Source organism: Punica granatum, chromosome 3, assembly GCF_007655135.1.
Source record: "Punica granatum isolate Tunisia-2019 chromosome 3, ASM765513v2, whole genome shotgun sequence".
NCBI classification, from domain to species: domain Eukaryota; kingdom Viridiplantae; phylum Streptophyta; class Magnoliopsida; order Myrtales; family Lythraceae; genus Punica; species Punica granatum.
Genome location: NC_045129.1, coordinates 907,861 through 926,379, shown reverse-complemented (window position 1 = coordinate 926,379; position 18,519 = coordinate 907,861). Strand labels below are relative to the sequence as shown.

The 18,519-nt window shown below is 41.2% G+C and overlaps 2 protein-coding genes across 3 annotated transcripts; one reads left to right on the top strand and one right to left on the bottom strand.

Annotated features, from left to right (window-relative positions):
• Positions 1-1,192: 1,192 nt before the first annotated feature.
• On the bottom strand, positions 1,193-11,179 carry LOC116199620 (formin-like protein 18). Of its 2 annotated transcripts, XM_031530059.1 has the most exons (19): positions 10,534-11,179; positions 9,189-9,886; positions 8,165-8,386; positions 6,470-8,091; positions 6,253-6,376; positions 5,587-5,658; positions 4,584-4,682; positions 4,446-4,487; positions 3,966-4,046; positions 3,824-3,874; positions 3,661-3,742; positions 3,101-3,195; positions 2,734-2,805; positions 2,525-2,641; positions 2,319-2,387; positions 2,164-2,230; positions 1,787-2,052; positions 1,571-1,692; positions 1,193-1,447 (listed from the first exon to the last, which is right to left on the bottom strand). In XM_031530059.1, the coding sequence occupies exons 1-17, from the start codon at positions 10,604-10,606 to the stop codon at positions 1,886-1,888; spliced, it is 3,753 nt and encodes a 1,250-aa protein (XP_031385919.1). In that variant the 5' UTR covers positions 10,607-11,179; the 3' UTR covers positions 1,193-1,447; positions 1,571-1,692; positions 1,787-1,885. The 2 variants fall into 2 exon arrangements, with proteins under 2 accessions (XP_031385919.1, XP_031385918.1); XM_031530058.1 differs by having other exon boundaries at positions 1,222-1,692.
• Positions 11,180-14,318: 3,139 nt separating this feature from the next.
• On the top strand, positions 14,319-18,074 carry LOC116201128 (NADP-dependent glyceraldehyde-3-phosphate dehydrogenase). Its single transcript, XM_031532248.1, has 9 exons — positions 14,319-14,718; positions 15,070-15,263; positions 15,714-15,842; positions 15,990-16,109; positions 16,212-16,348; positions 16,492-16,647; positions 16,868-17,246; positions 17,542-17,658; positions 17,750-18,074. The coding sequence occupies exons 1-9, from the start codon at positions 14,568-14,570 to the stop codon at positions 17,861-17,863; spliced, it is 1,497 nt and encodes a 498-aa protein (XP_031388108.1). The 5' UTR covers positions 14,319-14,567; the 3' UTR covers positions 17,864-18,074.
• Positions 18,075-18,519: the final 445 nt, after the last annotated feature.

Genomic DNA, 18,519 nt, shown 5'->3' with positions numbered 1-18,519 from the left:
TGATGGAACTTTGGGCTCGAGTTACGGGTTTGTTTAGCCCCTATTTACAAAAAGAAGAGGGGGAATAGAAGAGAAAACAAAACGGATATTTTATCCAATCCTAAATGATAATAGTATTGGAAGGCCACGGGCAGTGGATTTTAGTGAGGCTCTTACGTTGGAAACTGCCTGCCTATATATCCGACCCGACATCGGGATTGTATTCTTTGGAAGAATTTGGGCGAGGAATCGGATGCGGTAGCTGTTTTTGTCTTGGATAATTTCAGCCCGGATGGCCCCACACCCCGGTCTCTCTTTCTGTCTGTGGTGGAGTGGAGGGCACGTAACCTCCTGACTGGGCCCTGCTCTGCGTCCATATTGCAATTGCATGGGATTCAACAGCTCTCTCTCAACGTTTGATTATTCATCTAAAATTCCTATAACTGTTCAGCCCCACAATATCGTGCAAGGAAAACTAATGATAGTCTATAAAAAATGTCCCTAGTAAAAAATCGAACACTAAAACTTCTAGATTTCTAGAAAATCCGCATGCAAACTGCATGCACCTATTTCTCCCCCTACAAAGGCACAAACAATAAGTAAGAAGGCTCTCTCTGACATCTCTCTTTAAGTGCTAATGAAGAATCAATTTGATGCCACGAAATGATGAAACAGTTCTATATTCAAGCCCTTTTTTTTTTTTTGGCTGGATATTTCTATATTCAAACTTGGACAGCTGTGCTAACTGCCCCTTTTTTTTTCAAGATGCTGTGCTTGCATCTGCCTCAGTTTTAGCTAATCTTACTGGTCCCAGAGTAGAAAATTCAAGGCTCCCTTAAAAAAAAAAAAGAGCCTAGAAGCTAGCCTTGGCAACATTTGTGATTAATTAACAAAAGCACATCCTATTAGATATCATCTAATGCAGATATATATAAATATTCACTTAATAAAAGTTTAACGTCCAATTATTGGTGGGGAGTGGCCAGAGCTGGTCAGCAATGTGGCAGTTGCAAAAGGGACAAGTTCGGTCTTCTTGGTCACTGACTATAAGAAAAGCATGATTTCTTTACATTATATTATTTAAGACGAATAGTCAGATGGACATGATGGGATATAGTATTTCAAGGGAGATCCTTCTTGTATTTGAGAGTCTTCTATTAGCTTATCTATCCAGTCTTAGATCTAAGAAAAACAGGAACAGGACAAATTAATGTTACCTCAGGTTTCGTTCGACTATATATATAGTTATCAAATATATACAATTAAGTCAATTTATTTAATATTCTCCCAAGTCAAGAATCAAGATCGACCAATCCCCACTACAAATGGCATTAAAAACAGCCTTTTTCGAGCTCCTGTTCTTACTTACTGTGATATCTCTGTCAGTCAAGGGCGATGATACAGTTCACCAAACCACTTATATTTCAGCATTCCTCCAAAATGCTTAGCTACAATAGTCTATAAGATCCTGCTAGCAAAAAAATTGTATCACAATGTACAGATTAAGTAAAATAAGACCTATTAGACCAGACGGAGAAGATCGAAGATCAAAACATGCCATTTCAAAACTAATTTATCGGGAGCTACTTACATCAAATGCCTCTTGACATTCCCAGAGGTTGCTTTATTGCTGATGGCTAATACCTAGCTGAGTTGCAGGTGCAGCCAAACCTTTTTAGTCCTCTACGAGAAGAAAACAATATCAAAATGATCCTGCAGATACATCAAAATGAAAAGGAGATGAGGTCAAGAGCAGAACATGGATAAATCATATAATCGATTCAATGCAGGGATTCCCAAAGCTTACCAATAAAACTAGAACTACCAGTTAGCAGTGAACTCCCTCTACAACTCTACCTAATTATGTACACTCTGCTCCTGAATCGTTCTTCACTGAGGCAACTCCCTAGCTCTGTATTGGTGTCTGTACCAGATGATCAGCCTCCTTATGTGAAGCACCCATCTTCGACTTGTCGGTTTCTGTTGCTTTCTTCATCTCGAGTTCTATCTGCTTGCAATTTTCCTCGAGGGCTTTATTGAACATCCTTTGGAAGTTCACGAGCGTTGAGACAACTGCAGTGGCATTTTCCGGAAAGCAATAAGATAGCAGGAATTTAATCCAACGGGTAAAAAACTCTTAGCTAATACTTAGCAACATGCTACAGAAGGAAAGAGAATTTCGACCTTGTTCAAAAGGGCAGCGGGCTGGGTCCTCTCCGAAGTAAAGAATCAATCCATCAACATTCCTCCCCTGTGGTGCATTATGTTTGAGGTTATGAGATGACTAATTGTCAACTAGCATAATCAATTTTCCCAAGTTGAGAAATTAAGTGACATACCACTCCCGAGTAAAGTGAGGCTAAAGACCTGACCTCAGCTTCAGCAAGATGAAGAAACTCCTTCAAGAGCTGAATGACAGAACCAGGAGGGCATGACTTAGACAAAGAAGATTTTTGAAAAGAGAACATTTACCCTTTCAGAAGAACCATAATTGCCTCAAGTGTTTTATTCGTATATATATTATCGATTTTTTTCCCTCTCAGACCTTGCAAAAGTTCTCTGATATAGGACCATCATTTTCAGCAAGAGCCAGTTCCTGCACAACCTTCTCCAGTCCTTTGCTTATGGCTTGCATTTCCTCTGCCAAAAATTTCAGTTGTATCTGCATGGAATTTCATATTTTAGTCAACAAAATAACTATTGTCCATGGTTTTTCCCCCAATGATGATTTGCAATCACGATGAAAGAAAATACCTTTGATGCAGGTTCCAAATTGGCCAAATCCTTCGAGAAATCTAGGACTTCTGGTAGTTTATCAGCTAGAACCTAAAGTTTATATTTAAAAAAAAAAATGTCACCAAGAGAGCACCACTATCTATACCACAAACTACTGTCATAATATAGAAGACATGAAGTAAGTGGCTATGATCTTGGTCACAAAGTATCTAAAAGCAGCTAAACAGAATTATCAGAATGCATCTCCTTTGTATTTATAAAACCAAATAAAATCCTCTACGAAGAGGAATAAGTTCCACCGGAAAGAACATGATGCCAAAAGAACTTTGTTTGGGATGAAAGTATGCCACCTAAATGCTGGAAGACATGAGCTAGTAACTAGTACCTTACAGAGATAGTGCATGAGAGTCATCTTGTTATTTCTTGCTCGCGTCTCAGTGAGCTTAAGTAGGCTATCCAATCTAAATCCAATAGCGGAGCCTGAAGGCCAAGAAATGACAAATCTCTTGAGCAATGATGGTACAATGTATAAGCAAACAAAAAATTTAAGTTGACATAACTATTGCTAGAGTCCGCAAATAAACTCATAATTTGTTAGGCAGCTTCACTCAGCCACTAAACTTTGTAACCATGCTTAATAATTCATCCTAGACTTCTTCAGAGCTCCTTCCCACCCCCTCAAAAAAAAAAAAAAAGTTTTCACAGTTTTAAGCTAGTAAGGAGTTTGGCTTCCAAACCATGTCTCACCATTAATCACTTGCATTAGCTTTGTAAACCAAACCTCCTCTTATGTTCATGCTTTTCACGTGGGGAATGCAGTACAATAAAAAAACTGCATGCCTCCTTAAATGACTAAGATAAATGACAATTAACAAGGTTGTACATAGATATGCATATGTGATAAACATATATTGGGATTGAAACGATCCGTTTCATTGCACTCACCCCTTGCTGTTCCCTGGTTCAATGCATTTCCGAGTGAAAGTATCGTCTGCATAATCCTTTTAAATTTGATAGAATCCCTAATCTGGTAGAACACCGAGTACAGCATTAAACTAAAAGATCTAATATGCCAATGAGCAAAATAACAGAAACAGAGTTAACTTGCCTCTTCTGCAGCAGAGTTGACAAAATTTAGGCTATTCCTGAGATCAGAAACCTTCACATGAAAAAAAAAGGTAATTAAGAATTGGAATTTGAAGATACTGACAAATAAAGAAGTAGCAGATATAGCCATAGATCGTCCTCACCTGGCTACTGAACTGCATTTTAAATGAAAAGACTCTGAGCTTGGATTCCACTCGAGGGACTTGCATTAGTTCTAAGAAGAACTGCGAGTATGCATACAATCAAACATAGGTTAATAAAACATCTCAGATAATGAACGTTAGTACAGATTCATGTTCTGGACTTGAAGAAGTTATCAGATGCCACTACATTGATCACCCACTCCGATCAAATTAACGGTGACACAGAACCATAAACTAATGAGGTAAAGGATAAAAGAAAGAAATATGCTAAATATAGTGAAGCCAAAATTGTGAAATGACTCTGCAGTAAATGCCATGGTAGGGCACTTTTTAAGGGTCAGAGAATGCTCTTGGTGCTTTTGTTTTTTTAATGACCCAGGTTTATTTGTAGGGGCCCCATCACAATACGACTATTAATGGGCTCTTCGTGCTTTAAAAACAGGAAAAAGCAAATTGGTGAATTGATGAAATAAAAGGTACCTGTTCACATCTTCCTAGCTTATCTCTGTCTCCGTTATAGCCCTGGAATGCAAATCAATTTTCACTCAAATAAAAAAGAAAAGAAGCACTGTATTGTAGAGAAAATTGTTTACAAAGGTTAAATACAAGCTTTGCTACCTTAAGTAGTTCCATCTCTTCTTTTGTTGGACAAAATTTAATAAGGTTCTCAACCTGATCAATATCCAATGCAGAGTCTTCCAAAGCAAGCACTGAACTCTGAGAAGTTTTTAAGAAATGAAAGATGAGGAATAAGGACATGTACCAGACGAGGTTTAACTCTAGACAAGAAAAGGAAGGCAGACGGCATGCAGAGAATCTTTTTTTTTTATATCTTTTCCCTTTACTATGGTTTAATTGGATAAAACTTATTAAAACATAAAACCATGATTTAGCACCTGAGTAGCTCAAGACAATCTTTAGGCCACAAAGATAAAAATCTAACCAGCAACTCACTTCCTTTAGAAATAAGAACAAAGCGTGTAGTCTAAATAAAAATCTAAACCACAGTATGATACAGAACTTCATAGTTGGAGAATAGAAAATTTGATGAACTCAGACATAATGGATGAGGTTCCATTAATCCCCCAAAAGAAAAAAAGAAAAAAAAAAGGAACAGGTTCCAACATGGCAAGAAGTACATAGGAACAAGTGGCACCATCTACCAGCATTACTTGCATCCTATGTATAATCAGGAGGAAAAAACAATATGTCCCACAAGATACTGAAGAATAATCAATAGTACTTGAGTTGGTCGATATGCAGGTCAGTATGGTGCAAGCGACGAGAGAGTTTGACCCAATCATCATTAACTAAAATAAAGTGAGATAAGTGGACATTACACTTTGCCAAAAGCCGTGCATTAACTAGCTTGGATAAAATCCAGATAAATAGAGAGCATATCCATCTAAATTCAACGAATAATAAAGATCACCAAAATTACAGCCCCAACCACTAATTTCATTTAGAATGCAATTACTCAATTCAGATCCTTCTCTTTCATTTATTCGGTCAACTGAAACAGATCAGTTCAGGCTATGCCTAAAAGATAGTAATTCAAATCAACACATCTCAACAAGAGCTCCTAACTGCAAAGTTTAGCTGTAAACATCTTTTAGCTTACCATCAGTTCGTTCAGTGGCACTTTCACCTTGGAGAGCATAATCTCACAATTGTATGCCCGTCTGTGATCAATCTGTAATAGAAAAGACCTAATGAAAAATGCTAATTGCGTACTGATATTCAAACAAAAATTCATTCCTGAAATGAAAACTAGATCATCTCACTTAAAGATCCACATTCAAATCTTTCATGACACCTTTAGCAATTTTAACTTTCTACTCAAATAAGGATGTTTCCCAAAAACTGGTTGGCACTCATCATTTATGCTTTAGCAATCTCAACTTTCTAAAGAATGAGATGTTCAAATGGTGCCCAAAGAACAAATAATGATGGACTAACACGACTAATTAATATTTGTCAATAGCAAATTCTAAACTGTCATTGAGATGTATCTTTGCTATGATGGTATTGATGCCATAATTATCAAAATTCTTCCCTAGTGGCCTGTTTGGATGGGAGGGAAATGGAAGGAAAGGGAAAGGAACGGAGGGGAGGGGAGAGCCTCCATTTCGGAAGGAAGGGGAGTGCCTCCATTTCCCTCCCATTCAAACAGGCAGTAATAGGAATGAACAATAATTATCAGCAGCATAGAAGCTTGCTAGATGAAGACAGATGTTGGCCTGAAACCAAATATGAAATCACTTCATATGGGCAAAGAGAGTAATACCAGTTGCACTTTATCTGGCTTGCGTGCATTTGAACCACGCTGACCGGGCTTTCTACTGGAATCTGAAGCTGGAGCTGAGGCTGAGAAAAGAGTTTCGAGCTCTGACATGTCAATCTCGGGAGCCCTAAATACATCAGAAAATATTCATCAGCTTGGGATTCACAACTCACGAGCAGTTTTAATCCAATAAAAAAACAAGATTTATTTAGTTGCGTACTTCGTAGCTTCACCGGTTTTTTGAGCCTCGGCCCATATGCTTCCCTGTACTGCTCTTGATAATTTCAACCAATGTAATGGCTTTAGCTTTTTGGCACTGCCACTTCTCGAACTTATAGTACGTGACAAGCCCCGTCCCTTTGCACTTCCTGGAGAGATAAATGGCGGAGGTGGAGAAGGAGAACCTGTCTTTGGACCACCTTTGCCTGGTAGAGCTGGAGGTGGGGGTGCTGAAGGAAGACCAGGGGAGTTGTGAGTTGGAGGCGGGGGTGCAGAAGGAACACTGTTGGAGTTCTTTGTAGGGGGAGGAGGAGGAGGTGCAGAAGGAACACTGTTGGAGTTCTTTGTAGGGGGAGGAGGAGGAGGAGGTGCAGAAGGAACACTGGAGGAGCTCTTTGTAGGAGGAGGAGGAGGAGGAGGAGGAGGAGGAGGAGGTGCAGAAGGAACACTGGAGGAGCTCTTTGTAGGAGGAGGAGGAGGAGGTGGTGCAGAAGGAACACTGGAGGAGTTCTTTGTAGTAGTAGTAGTAGGAGGAGGAGGAGATGCTGAAGAAATCGCTTCGCAAGAAAATTTTGGAACAGGAGGTGCCTGTGGTGGGACAGGAGGGGAAAGTGGCCCTGCAGGTTGCCCAGAATGAAGAGGAGGATATGGTGGTGGTGGAGGAGGGCTTGTTTTAATGGGAGGTTTTTCCTGCAAAGGTGGTGTTGGTGGTGGAGGTGGAGTAGGTGGCTGAGGTGGTGTTGCTTGTGCTGGAGTTGGAGGTCCTTTTAGAGTAGAAGAGGAAACTATATGGGTAGGTGATACTGGTGAAGGAGGAGGAGGAGGACATGACAACAGTAGCTCACCAGCTGAGGGATTCACGCTGCTATACTGGGAATGACGGTTGACCTCCTCTTGAACTGAAGGAGCAGGAGTGGCACTTGGCAGTGGTGGAAGTGGCAAGGGAGATGTTGAAGGAGTTTTAGCAGTGAAATCAACAATATTGGCCCGTGGCGGAGGAGGAGGTGGAGGTGTTGATGGCGCAGTTATAGCAGTTATGGGTGCTACAGCCTTCGCTGAAAGGGTTCGACCTGGCTCATGGACTGCTGAAGGGGGGGTAATTGGTGGATGCGTGGATTGATTACTCTTGGATGAGCCATGATCATGCAAAATACTTTTCTCTGTTGAAGTTGGTGATGAAGTCTGATCTTCTAACTCCAATGCCAGTGGATCTTGCTTAGAATTAGTAAATGTTGGCGTTGACTCAGAAGTACGACCACCCATGGCTCTATGTGGTGATGATCTTTGTGCAAGGGATAATAGATCCTCCTCATCAAAGGAAGAAGAGCTGTGCCTTCTAGATCTGGGCTTGTTCTTCTCATATCTGGGGCTTCCTTTTGGTGAGCAGCAACCTTCCAGACCATGCCGACACCTCATGTGTATATTTTCTGGGACAATGTTTGAAGCATTTATCTTCTGAAGCATGTGTAATGCAGCATCAGTTACTGGATCTAACCAGTCCACGTGATTGAACATTTCTTGAACCTTTGCAAAAGCTTCTACAGGAAGCCCTTCTTTATCCTCAAAGCACGAAAAATCAGTTGGCACAATTGAAGCAGCGGCATCCATCTCAGAAAACAGAAGCTAAAAAAAAAATACAGTCAGCAACCACAACAACTAAATGAATTCAAAGTCTAGATGCCATGAGATAATTTACCTCTACTCTGAAGTCCTTTGGAAACAGATCTTTAGCATCCCACATCATATCAATTTCATCCCGGTTAAGCATCAAAATGTTTGACCTAATGAAAGCCGTATTGAACATAACTCGGAACATCATCTCTTCTTGCACCATGTCTTCACATAAACTTATGGCTTCAACCACAACATCACCTTGAATATGACAATTGATGTCGATTTTCACTAGCTCACATTCTGCCTGCAGCGTATCAAGTCCAGACACCATTGACATTTGGAGATAATTAGATCAGAGAAAGCATCAACGGCAAAGAGGAAAATTCTGTTTAAGTATACAGACATATGAGGACAGAATTAACCAAAACACGCAAACTCTACAAGATAAAGGGCAATCAAATTCCATTGGACCATAATTGGTAGAGTAGAAAACCCGTCCACCTGAATCCTTTCTTCTTCCAATACCTGATATCACCTTACCTTCTAGTTGTGGCTAAAAAAACATTAATTTCTAGTTTAGTCAGTTGATAGATAGTTGATCCAAGTCAATATGATTTCATACAACATGCATTACTACATGAGACGGAAATCACGTAGAATTAGATGAAAAGGATTTTTTTCAAGTGAAAGTGATCTAGCTATTCAGAGAAAATCTGTTATAACTTTAGACACAAGGATCTCAACTTAACAGAAGACCTGACACCGTACATTCTACTCCCAAAATACAAGTTGCCGTTGACCTCTATTATGAGTTGGACTCCTGAGCAATAATCAATTCACTTGCAACAGTTGGGTAGGCGAAGGGCAAGCTCTTCCTTACTGAAATATGATTGTGTACTAGCAAATTACCTTTCCCAATAACATGTAAGACAAGAAAAAAGAGCCAAAAAGACAACCAATACCTCCGAAAATCAAATAAATAACACCGTTAGGAGATTATAGTCTAAAGAAAGGTTGAGAAATGGTCTTGAGGGCAGGGAAATTTGCACCAATATCCTAGCAGAAAATGTGACAAACAAACAGATATTAGTAGGAAACACAATCACCTGCTTGTAAGCTCGTGTGCTTTTACTTCTTTTTGAAGTTGAGAACAATCGCTTGGGTGTTCGGTCATCAACAAGAAATGGATCCTGGCCGTATATCCTAAACATCGGACGGCATCCTCCCTCCTTATCAAAGTTCGGAATGAATCTGATAATAATGCAGTCCAAAGTAAGTGCTCTATCCAAGGGGGGCCATTCTGTGCCCACGTTCCTCCTTGACACGTACTGTAGATATCTCAGTTGAGAAGGGATGGGATTCAGTGGAGACAAAAACTGCAAAAGCTCGCGAGGAGCCTGCTTATAAACCATGTCCAGTGTCCTCTGCTCCCCGTTATACAGCTTCATATAAAGAAGAAGAGCGGCCAGCATGAAAGCCAGAACTGGCCAGCCACCCCGTTCACAGTGCATCAGCAACAAATTATTTTGCCCAAGTGAAAGCCAGCTCTCGCACGATCTCAAGAAATGGTGAACCACCTCCATTGTGAGTAATGGGCACCCCTCGTACTGCCGGGGGTAGTCCATGATGGTCATGTCGAGCTCAGATAATATGCTGGACAGTTCACTTTGCTTATCTCCCCGGAAATTGAACACCAGAATTGAAGCATCGGTGAATTGCTCACGAAACTGACCGACTATTCTTCTTATGTAATCTTTGTAGTCCCCTTTGTCCGAAGAATCAGTGGCAAAGCAGCAATCGAAGACTAAAATGTCGATAAACCAATATTTTTCAGTTACGGTGGCAGCTTATAACGTCAGATCAGAAGACAGCAATTAACGCAAAACGCAGAGCAATTCTCCTATCCAGTTGAAATAAATCGGACATACAATTGCTAAACATATACTGAGCGCAACAATTTCAAATTATGATCCCGAAAACACTAGTACTAGTATTTCTCAGCTGAATCGCACGTAATGCAATGCAGTCAGAGCAATAAGCAACAAGTCGAGGATAAGCTCATCTAAGTTATAGAACAGGATCAGTAACCAGCCCACTTAGGAGCAACAGAAACATTTGGACACTCTTATCTCATCTTAAGGCAGAACATTCACATGCACAGCTGAATTACGAATGAAAACACACAGACCATTCATGGATGAAATCGAGAATCGGTTCCGTTCAGTGACGTGAAGCAAAAGACTCGACGACAACAACTACTCGGGACAGAATCATTCGAATTATGGATGTAACTCAGCACAAGTCAGCTAAAAGAGAAACGGAATGGACACAATATGAAACAGACCGCGCCAACCGATGGCATCACGCAGCAAATTGAGAATCGCATCCCGCACGTACGCAGCCATTAAAAATTACGGAGACGCGATTATTACGCAAAAAGATAAAACGTACCGTAGACCTTCTCGCAGATCTCAAGCAGTCCATCGGGCGGTTTCCGGTAGAAGAGCTTCCGGAACAGCGCCATCTCAGTGACGACGGAGCAGGACCTTCAATCACAGATGTATCCTTACGGAGCAAAAGAGCGCGCACTCGGGGAGCTGATCAGCAGCAAGCTCTGCATGAAAAATCAATGGGAGAACAGAAGAGACCTCGCCGGCGGGGACGAAGAAAAGGTTCGATTAACGGATTGTGACACTACGCTTTCGATCGAAAGAACCGCGGGACAGGGAAGGAGGGCGGGAGAAAGGGGAAACAGAGATTATGGCGATTGTTGTCTCGTTGTCTGTTTAATTGTTGTCAGGTAGTGAGAGAGAGAGAGAGAGAGAGAGAGAGAGATTGAAATTTGATGGATTGGAATGGTTCTTCTGTCTGCTTCATACTTTTTCAGTTTTTGAGAGGATTCGTTTCGCTTTCGGGATCGTTGTTGAGCTGATGATTGTGAGGATGAGCAGAAACGAATAAAAAAAGACGAAGCAACAAAAGCCTGCAGCCGAAACAAAACCTACCGGGGGGGCACGTCCTCTGACGTGGGCGTCACTACATGCCCGACACGACACGCAGAGCAACCTCAGCTATGGCCGCGGGCACATTTGCATTCTCCTCAACGTCATCTTCCGATCCGGCCCTTTCTTTACTTTTGGCCTCGGCAATGCATTACGTGACAATATATAATCGCAGTCAGTGGAACTTAATAAGTCGTGTCGTGTATTTATTTACGTGAGCCATGCCCATTTGAATATAAACATAAGTCGTGCTTTATTTATTTATTTTTAAATCTTATAGAGCAAAAAGTCAAACACACGATTAGGACATGATAATTTCGTTGTGTCTTAGTGTCGTGGATTTGTCCGAATTTCTTGCTGCCACAACCATCGTTATCTGATTAAATCGAGTTCGGTCACATTAATTTGAAACTCGGCTTTAGCATTGAGAGTAATACCATGCAATAGCAAGAAAAAGGTTCGATCTAGTTTCGTCCTCATAGATCGACTTCGCCATGTATAAGCTTCGATGGAGTAATGTTGGTCAAATGTATTCTATCGAGGCCCAAGAGAGGATATGCTTTTGAGCTTCTTATTGCACCTCAACATGGATCCGTGACCAAAAAACCCAGTCCAACGTTGTTGGACTGGGCCACGCGTGGCTTATTAAGGCCCTCAAGTTTATTATCTTAGATTCCAATTTCAGATTTTATTGCTATCCCATCTAGAAAGGTTTGTGCACTCATCAAGCACTCGAAGTTCTCTTTAAACATTACGATATATGGGTCTCTTACGCGACTCAATTAATTCACTTGTTCGTAAGTTTTCATTTCGCTAGTAAGCTCTCCCAAGCATGCGAGATCTCTTAATCATAAATTCAATTCTCTCGTATACACGTCAATTATTGTAATTTATCAATATTATACATTTACACGGGGCTCGTTTAATATCGACAACGTTCCTTCCTCCCCATACAGTGTGCTTTTAAAGTATTGAAAAATGTTGGGTGAAGGTTGAAGCTAATTTTTCAGGCTCTCCCTCCCTTAAATAGACAGCACAGTCATAATGAGGCTGAGCTGCAAGAAAAGGGTTGGAAGAAAAAGAAGAGAAGCTCTCCTTTGGTTGAAGCCACGGTTGGACCCAGAAGACGTATGGTGGAGAATGCAGCATCGGTCCATAAATGTATCCATCACCAGATGGATCTCCAACATCATTTCTTCTGTGATAGCAAAGATATGAGTTTCGCAAAAACACACACACACACACACACACACACACACACATATATATATTTTACGGTGCCTGAATGCCTTCGTTCAAAGTGCGAATTTCTTCCACAAGCTTTGCATCTACCATCCAGTATTATCCAGTGCATTTTACACAAACCTGATTGATTGAATACGCAAATCTCAAAATCCGAATACGTGTAATGTTTATTCTACTACAAAACAAATTGTGGTAGGTTTATTTTCGGAATAATATTCAACTCAACTCAACTCAACTCCACTTATCTTCAATTCAACATCACAATCATTACTTTTTTTTATTTTTTAAATACTTTTAACCATTCAATTCAATTTTTTATATTAAATTCTCTCAACTATTCATTACTTTTTCACAATTCAACAACACAATCATTACTTAATCATTATTTTCTCTCAATTATTTATTACTTTTTCACACTTTTTCTCATAATTCAACAATACAATCATTACAAACCAATTAAAACCAAAACTCAACTCAACTCAACTCAACTCTCAATCCAAACACACTTTAAATTTCGAAATTCAGTGTGGGCCTTGTCTTGGATGATATGGAGATGTGGTCCAATTAAATGAGGCCTATCGAGATTTTGTGGCTGGCGATAAATCTGCAGTCATATAGGCCCATACATATACACATCAAGAGGCTTTTGTGGACACAAATCTCCATCCCCATATCAATTGCGGTATCCTTTTAGCGAATTTTCCCTTTTCTCCTTTTTACCGAAAAAGAAAATTAAAAATCAGAATTTATTTCATTATTGCGTGACCCAAAGGAAAGGATATAGCTAATGTTCTTCTTTCTCCTCGTTTTGTTCTTTTTGCAAGAGAAATTCTTGACTTGTGCTTGCGTGGTAGGTGATAACATGACGTTCAGCCCCCGTATCACATTCCGCGTAGTAGATGGCCAAACGAAATCTCGTGGTTTGAGAGCTTTTGCAATCAATGAAATCATTATTTGAATGGTGCGTCGGTGGCGTCAAAACCGACCAATTACACATTGCACCAGAACAACTATCAAAACAATCTTTGAGATCTTTTATATGCATTGGGGAAATGATTCCGGGGTTTCGACACGATCTCACGAGTTTTGAGGTACTCGTTACCTGTTGCCGATAGGATGATACATCTAGGCTTCCTTGAATGTTGGAAGAGATATTCCTACGTAGATGTATGGGCACCCCGGTGCCCATTAATAAACGTAACGGTTAAACAGGTAAGATATGGAAGAAACTAAAATATGGGAGCCCTCTCTCTGCAGCTCAAATCCTATCTTCCTCGGGAAAATTTATAGCCCAAGAGTTATGACCGAAAGTCGTCGTCTCTTTCCATTTGTCTTTGGCCTGTAGCAAAACACCAGGAGCAGGGTTACACGTATACGATCTTTACGTTGTATATATATATAAAGTTTGATGAGCACACTCAAAGTCAGAGGGGAATATGCCAATATGATCTGATACTTTGGAAGTTAATTAAGTTCATGTTGAAATTTACTATACACTTGAACGAACTCCTGGTAGAACAAGCTGATGCTCAAATAAAATTAGTCTCGGACAATTCTTTTCACCGGGATACTCATTATCCCACTCCGGAAATCTGCGTGTTGACTCGCTATAAATTTGAAGACTCGAGTATTATCGAACTAAAATAAAGTGTTACTATTAGGTAGCAAAGCAACGAGGAGTAGGGGCAAACAGCATCCAATATATTCTGAACCATAAGCTTTGGGAAGTATACTACACAGTAAATATTCCAATAATATGTTTTTATACTGCTCCTCGATGTCAACAAATTCCCAGTTCCCCGGGGATTCCGATTCCGGTCCTGATTCGGTTCAGACTATGCTAATAACTACATGTCGTATGTATGAACCCAACAAAAAGTCTTGGGCAGGTGATGTAAATGAATGGAATATAGAGGGGTCGATATATACTTGCAAAATGATACAAAAGGACGATGCTAACTTGGCAATCTAAGAGCCACCGAACCGCAACCTGTTTCCTTGGTCCCAAGTTGCTCTGTTTTCAAGACTTCAAGACAGAGGAGTGGCTCCCCATTCCCCTATATATGTACGAATAACATCAACCAACCTTTCACCGTAAACTTCACCTCCCCCTCCGTTTAGCCACACAGCCTCACACTCCATTTATAGGACACATAAATCAGTCCTCTGTCTCGTTCTTCTTCTTCTTTGATTTAGTTAGGGGTTCTTGTCTATCTTTGCCTTCCTCCCTGCACAACAATGGCGGGAAGTGGAGTTTTTGCAGAGATTTTGGATGGGGAGACAGGCGTGTTCAAGTACTACTCGGAAGAGGAGTGGAAGAAGTCTTCCAGTGGGAAAACTGTTGGTATTGTCAACCCGACTACCCGGAAGACCCAGTTCAAGGTCCAAGGTATGCGTGCATGTCCATGGATTAGTTTGTTTGTTCATATGCTGATCCTCTGTTTCACAAGCCCCGTCTGCTCTCTGTCTGCATCATTGGTTTGGAGATTGCCCACTTTTTTGCCCACGCTATCAGAATCCAAATCCTCTTGAAATGAGGAAGATGATGCCCAGATTAGCTGCAAATTATAGAAAGGGCATCGATATACACGCATAATGATTAGCGAGGAGCAATTATGTTCTTGTGCTTTTCGAATTTCAGCTATAGATAATATGAAAAAACGACAGATTATCGCGCCGTATGAAATCCGGCTTTTGATTTCATCATGGTGTTGAGTTATGCTATCGGTGAATGCTGCAGCATGTTCGCAAGCGGAGGTGAACAAGGTGATGGAGATAGCGAAGATTGCACAGAAGGCATGGGCGAAGACTCCGTTATGGAAGAGAGCTGAGCTCCTTCACAAGGCTGCTGCCATCCTCAAAGAGCACAAATCCCCCATTGCTGACTGCCTTGTCAAGGAAATTGCTAAACCTGCCAAAGATTCAGTCACCGAGGTATTACAGCTTTACCCTCCTTCTAGTTCCATTACCCGAAAATATAACTTCGCCAACTGCTAGCTAGGGTCTGTCCAGGATTGCTTTTGCTGATGCGGCATGCAGGATGCAGTAATATGATGAAACTAGTCAAGAAAATTGGCCATTAGTTGAAAAAGAGTTCAACTACTTTAGGAAGACTTTGTAAAGTCTGAAAATCCACCAGAGGATCGGAAAGAATGTGGACTACACGAAGGGTGAATTTCGTTGTTCTAGTCTTTTTAGATGTTGCCTTAAACATGACCAGATCGGTCTACAGATACTTCCAAGAGTCTGTCATGAAAGGCTTATGGAGATGGAAAAGGGTGGAATTTTACCAAAGCACTATGGGAGTTTCGATGGGAAATTTTTATGATGCTTATATGGCCTTGTGATGAATATTCATTAATTGGGATTTATCTGGTTGTTTAGGTAGTGAGATCTGGGGATCTGATATCTTACTGTGCGGAGGAAGGAGTTAGGATTCTTGGACAGGGGACTTTCTTGGTCTCTGACAGCTTCCCCGGAAATGAGAGGACCAAGTACTGCCTCACCTCTAAGGTAAACCTCATTTCCAATTTACTCGGTCGAGAAGCCATTGCGTGAATGTATAATGGAGCACTCGATTTCGTTGATTGTGTAAACAATCCACTCAAGATTCTCAGTTCACGTATCCGTGGTTCCCTTTTTATTTCCCTGTGACTGCAGATTCCGCTCGGAGTTGTTCTGGCCATCCCGCCATTCAACTATCCGGTGAACCTCGCGGTCTCGAAGATTGCACCTGCTCTGATTGCTGGAAACTCCCTTGTCCTGAAACCCCCAACTCAGGTATATCCGTCGCCACAGTCCGGGTAGAGGATTTACTGGAACTTCATATCCGGTCATCTGATCAATGGATGTATCAACCTTCTCTTGTGTAAACATTTTTAGGGAGCGGTATCTTGCCTTCACATGGTGCACTGCTTCCATTTGGCTGGTTTCCCAAAGGGCCTCATCAGTTGTGTTACTGGAAAAGGCTCCGAGATCGGTGACTTCCTGACCATGCACCCTGGTGTTAACTGCATAAGGTATATATACGTCTACTAGCATGTCTGGTTCTTCGAAGTGATGGAAAAGGGAACCTATATTTCTTCATTCCGAAATGTGACTTTTATATGCGATTTGCTGGCAAATTGTGTGGTCTCTGAGTCATGCTTATGGGTTTCTGCAGTTTCACCGGTGGAGATACCGGGATATCCATATCAAAGAAAGCTGGAATGATTCCTCTCCAGATGGAATTGGGTGGAAAAGATGCTTGCATTGTTCTAGAGGATGCTGACTTAGACTTGGCAGCTGCTAACATTGTCAAAGGAGGCCTTTCATACAGGTGACACAAGATGAACCTGGATCTCAACTAGAATAATGTCCTGAAATTTGATTTTACTGAATGACTGATTGCACTCCTTTTCAGTATCTGACTATCTGCGATGCCTTTCAGTTAACTCTGTTGTTGATGACTCGAAAATATGAATCTGCTGTTGATGCTTTTGAGGTCTAGCACTGGTTTAGGTTCTCTCTGAAAATGAGGAGTCTGGGTTGTATTGCAGTGGTCAGAGGTGCACAGCCGTTAAAATTGTGCTGGTTATGGAATCGGTGGCTGATGCCCTGATGGAGAAGGTGAATGCAAAGGTGGCGAAGCTGACAGTAGGCCCACCAGAGGATAACTGCGACATAACGCCGGTGGTGTCGGAGTCTTCTGCGAATTTCATTGAGGGGCTTGTGATGGACGCGAAGGAGAAAGGGGCCACCTTCTGTCAGCCTTACAAGAGAGAAGGCAACCTCATATGGCCTCTGTTGCTGGACAATGTAAGGCCTGACATGAGGATCGCCTGGGAGGAACCGTTCGGTCCAGTCCTGCCCGTCGTCAGGATTGGCTCAGTTGAGGAAGGGATCCACCACTGCAATGCTAGCAATTTCGGGCTCCAGGTAAAAAAAAGAACTCCAACCTTCCTCACTCGGGTCTTCTCAAGAATTAGCATCTGCATCCAAGTGTTGATGGATGGAATAGCTAGAGCCATGCTAAGAGATATCAATGGGGAGCTAAGAAATAAGATCCTACCTGTCATATATTCTGATGCTGGATATAGAAACTTTAGGTGTTACATTTGTTTCTTCTTAACCAAGCGGAATCAGGAATGCTTTATGAATTCCCGAGCCAAGTGTTTCTCGTGTTTGCCCTTGCCTTGAAATGTATCATGAGAGTATATATGAATGAATGCAGGGTTGTATCTTCACCAAGGACATCAACAAGGCAATGATAATCAGCGATGCCATGGAAACTGGAACTGTTCAGATCAACTCGGCACCAGCTCGTGGACCGGACCATTTCCCCTTCCAGGTAACTGAAAATCGAATCCGTAACAAGTTTCCAATGATTGTTCTATAAGGAGTTGTTGAATCTAAGCGAGATCGGTTGGCTCCTGTTGCAGGGCATCAAGGATAGTGGAATAGGTTCACAGGGCATCACCAACAGCATCAACATGATGGTGAAAGTCAAGAGCACTGTCATAAACCTGCCCTCTCCATCCTACACCATGGGCTGAAGCAAAGATCAGTTTTACTGCTTATGTAGTAGATGATGACGAATATAATCTCTTTTCTCGTAGAAAGCTTGCAACTGTTTGAGTCCGAAACCGGCTAGTGGTGTCGTGAACTATCCCAATCCTGTTTTTGTTGATAAAAACATTTTATCAATGTACCAGAATAAAATATTATTAGCCTTTTTGTTCATGTAATGATATGATCATTAGTCCAGTGTCTTCGTCACGATTTTTTTTTTTTTTTTGTCTGAGTGTTGCATTCGACCATTTGCTTACGAATCCCGAATCCGAAATCCCGATCTTTATCCTTCTCGTCGAGAATGCATGCATCCAGTTTCAGATCGACATTGGGCTTGGAGGCGTCCGTGCAGATCCGGCTAGACCCCAAGAATCAAAGATAAGAAGGCCCAGTTTAGTTTGGTTCAGTTGCAATTGCAATGGCCTGCAGCTTAAAGCTCGGTAGAGAATTCCAGTTTGACTGGGTCTACCGATTGTTATCCTCAGAAACAACTCCCGCCGTGGTCGGCCCTTACACGTTTCATCAGCCCATAAAAATAGAGTTCACTTTTGTAAAAAAATAAAAAATAAAAAAAAATCACTATTTTCTTCTTTTTAAGTATCTATTTTCTTTTAAAATTATTATAAGAAATAGTTAATTA

Coding starts and splice junctions, on each gene's coding strand:
- LOC116199620 (XM_031530059.1), bottom strand. CDS start 10,606: ATGGCGCTGTTCCGGAAGCTCTTCTACCGGAAACCGCCCGATGGACTG. Junction 3,875..3,965: donor AAATGCAGTTCAGTAGCCAG/GTGAGGACGATC, acceptor TTTCATGTGAAG/GTTTCTGATCTCAGGAATAG. Junction 2,806..3,100: donor TCATGCACTATCTCTGTAAG/GTACTAGTTACT, acceptor TATAAACTTTAG/GTTCTAGCTGATAAACTACC.
- LOC116201128 (XM_031532248.1), top strand. CDS start 14,568: ATGGCGGGAAGTGGAGTTTTTGCAGAGATTTTGGATGGGGAGACAGGC. Junction 16,110..16,211: donor TCCTGAAACCCCCAACTCAG/GTATATCCGTCG, acceptor AAACATTTTTAG/GGAGCGGTATCTTGCCTTCA. Junction 16,349..16,491: donor CCTGGTGTTAACTGCATAAG/GTATATATACGT, acceptor GGGTTTCTGCAG/TTTCACCGGTGGAGATACCG.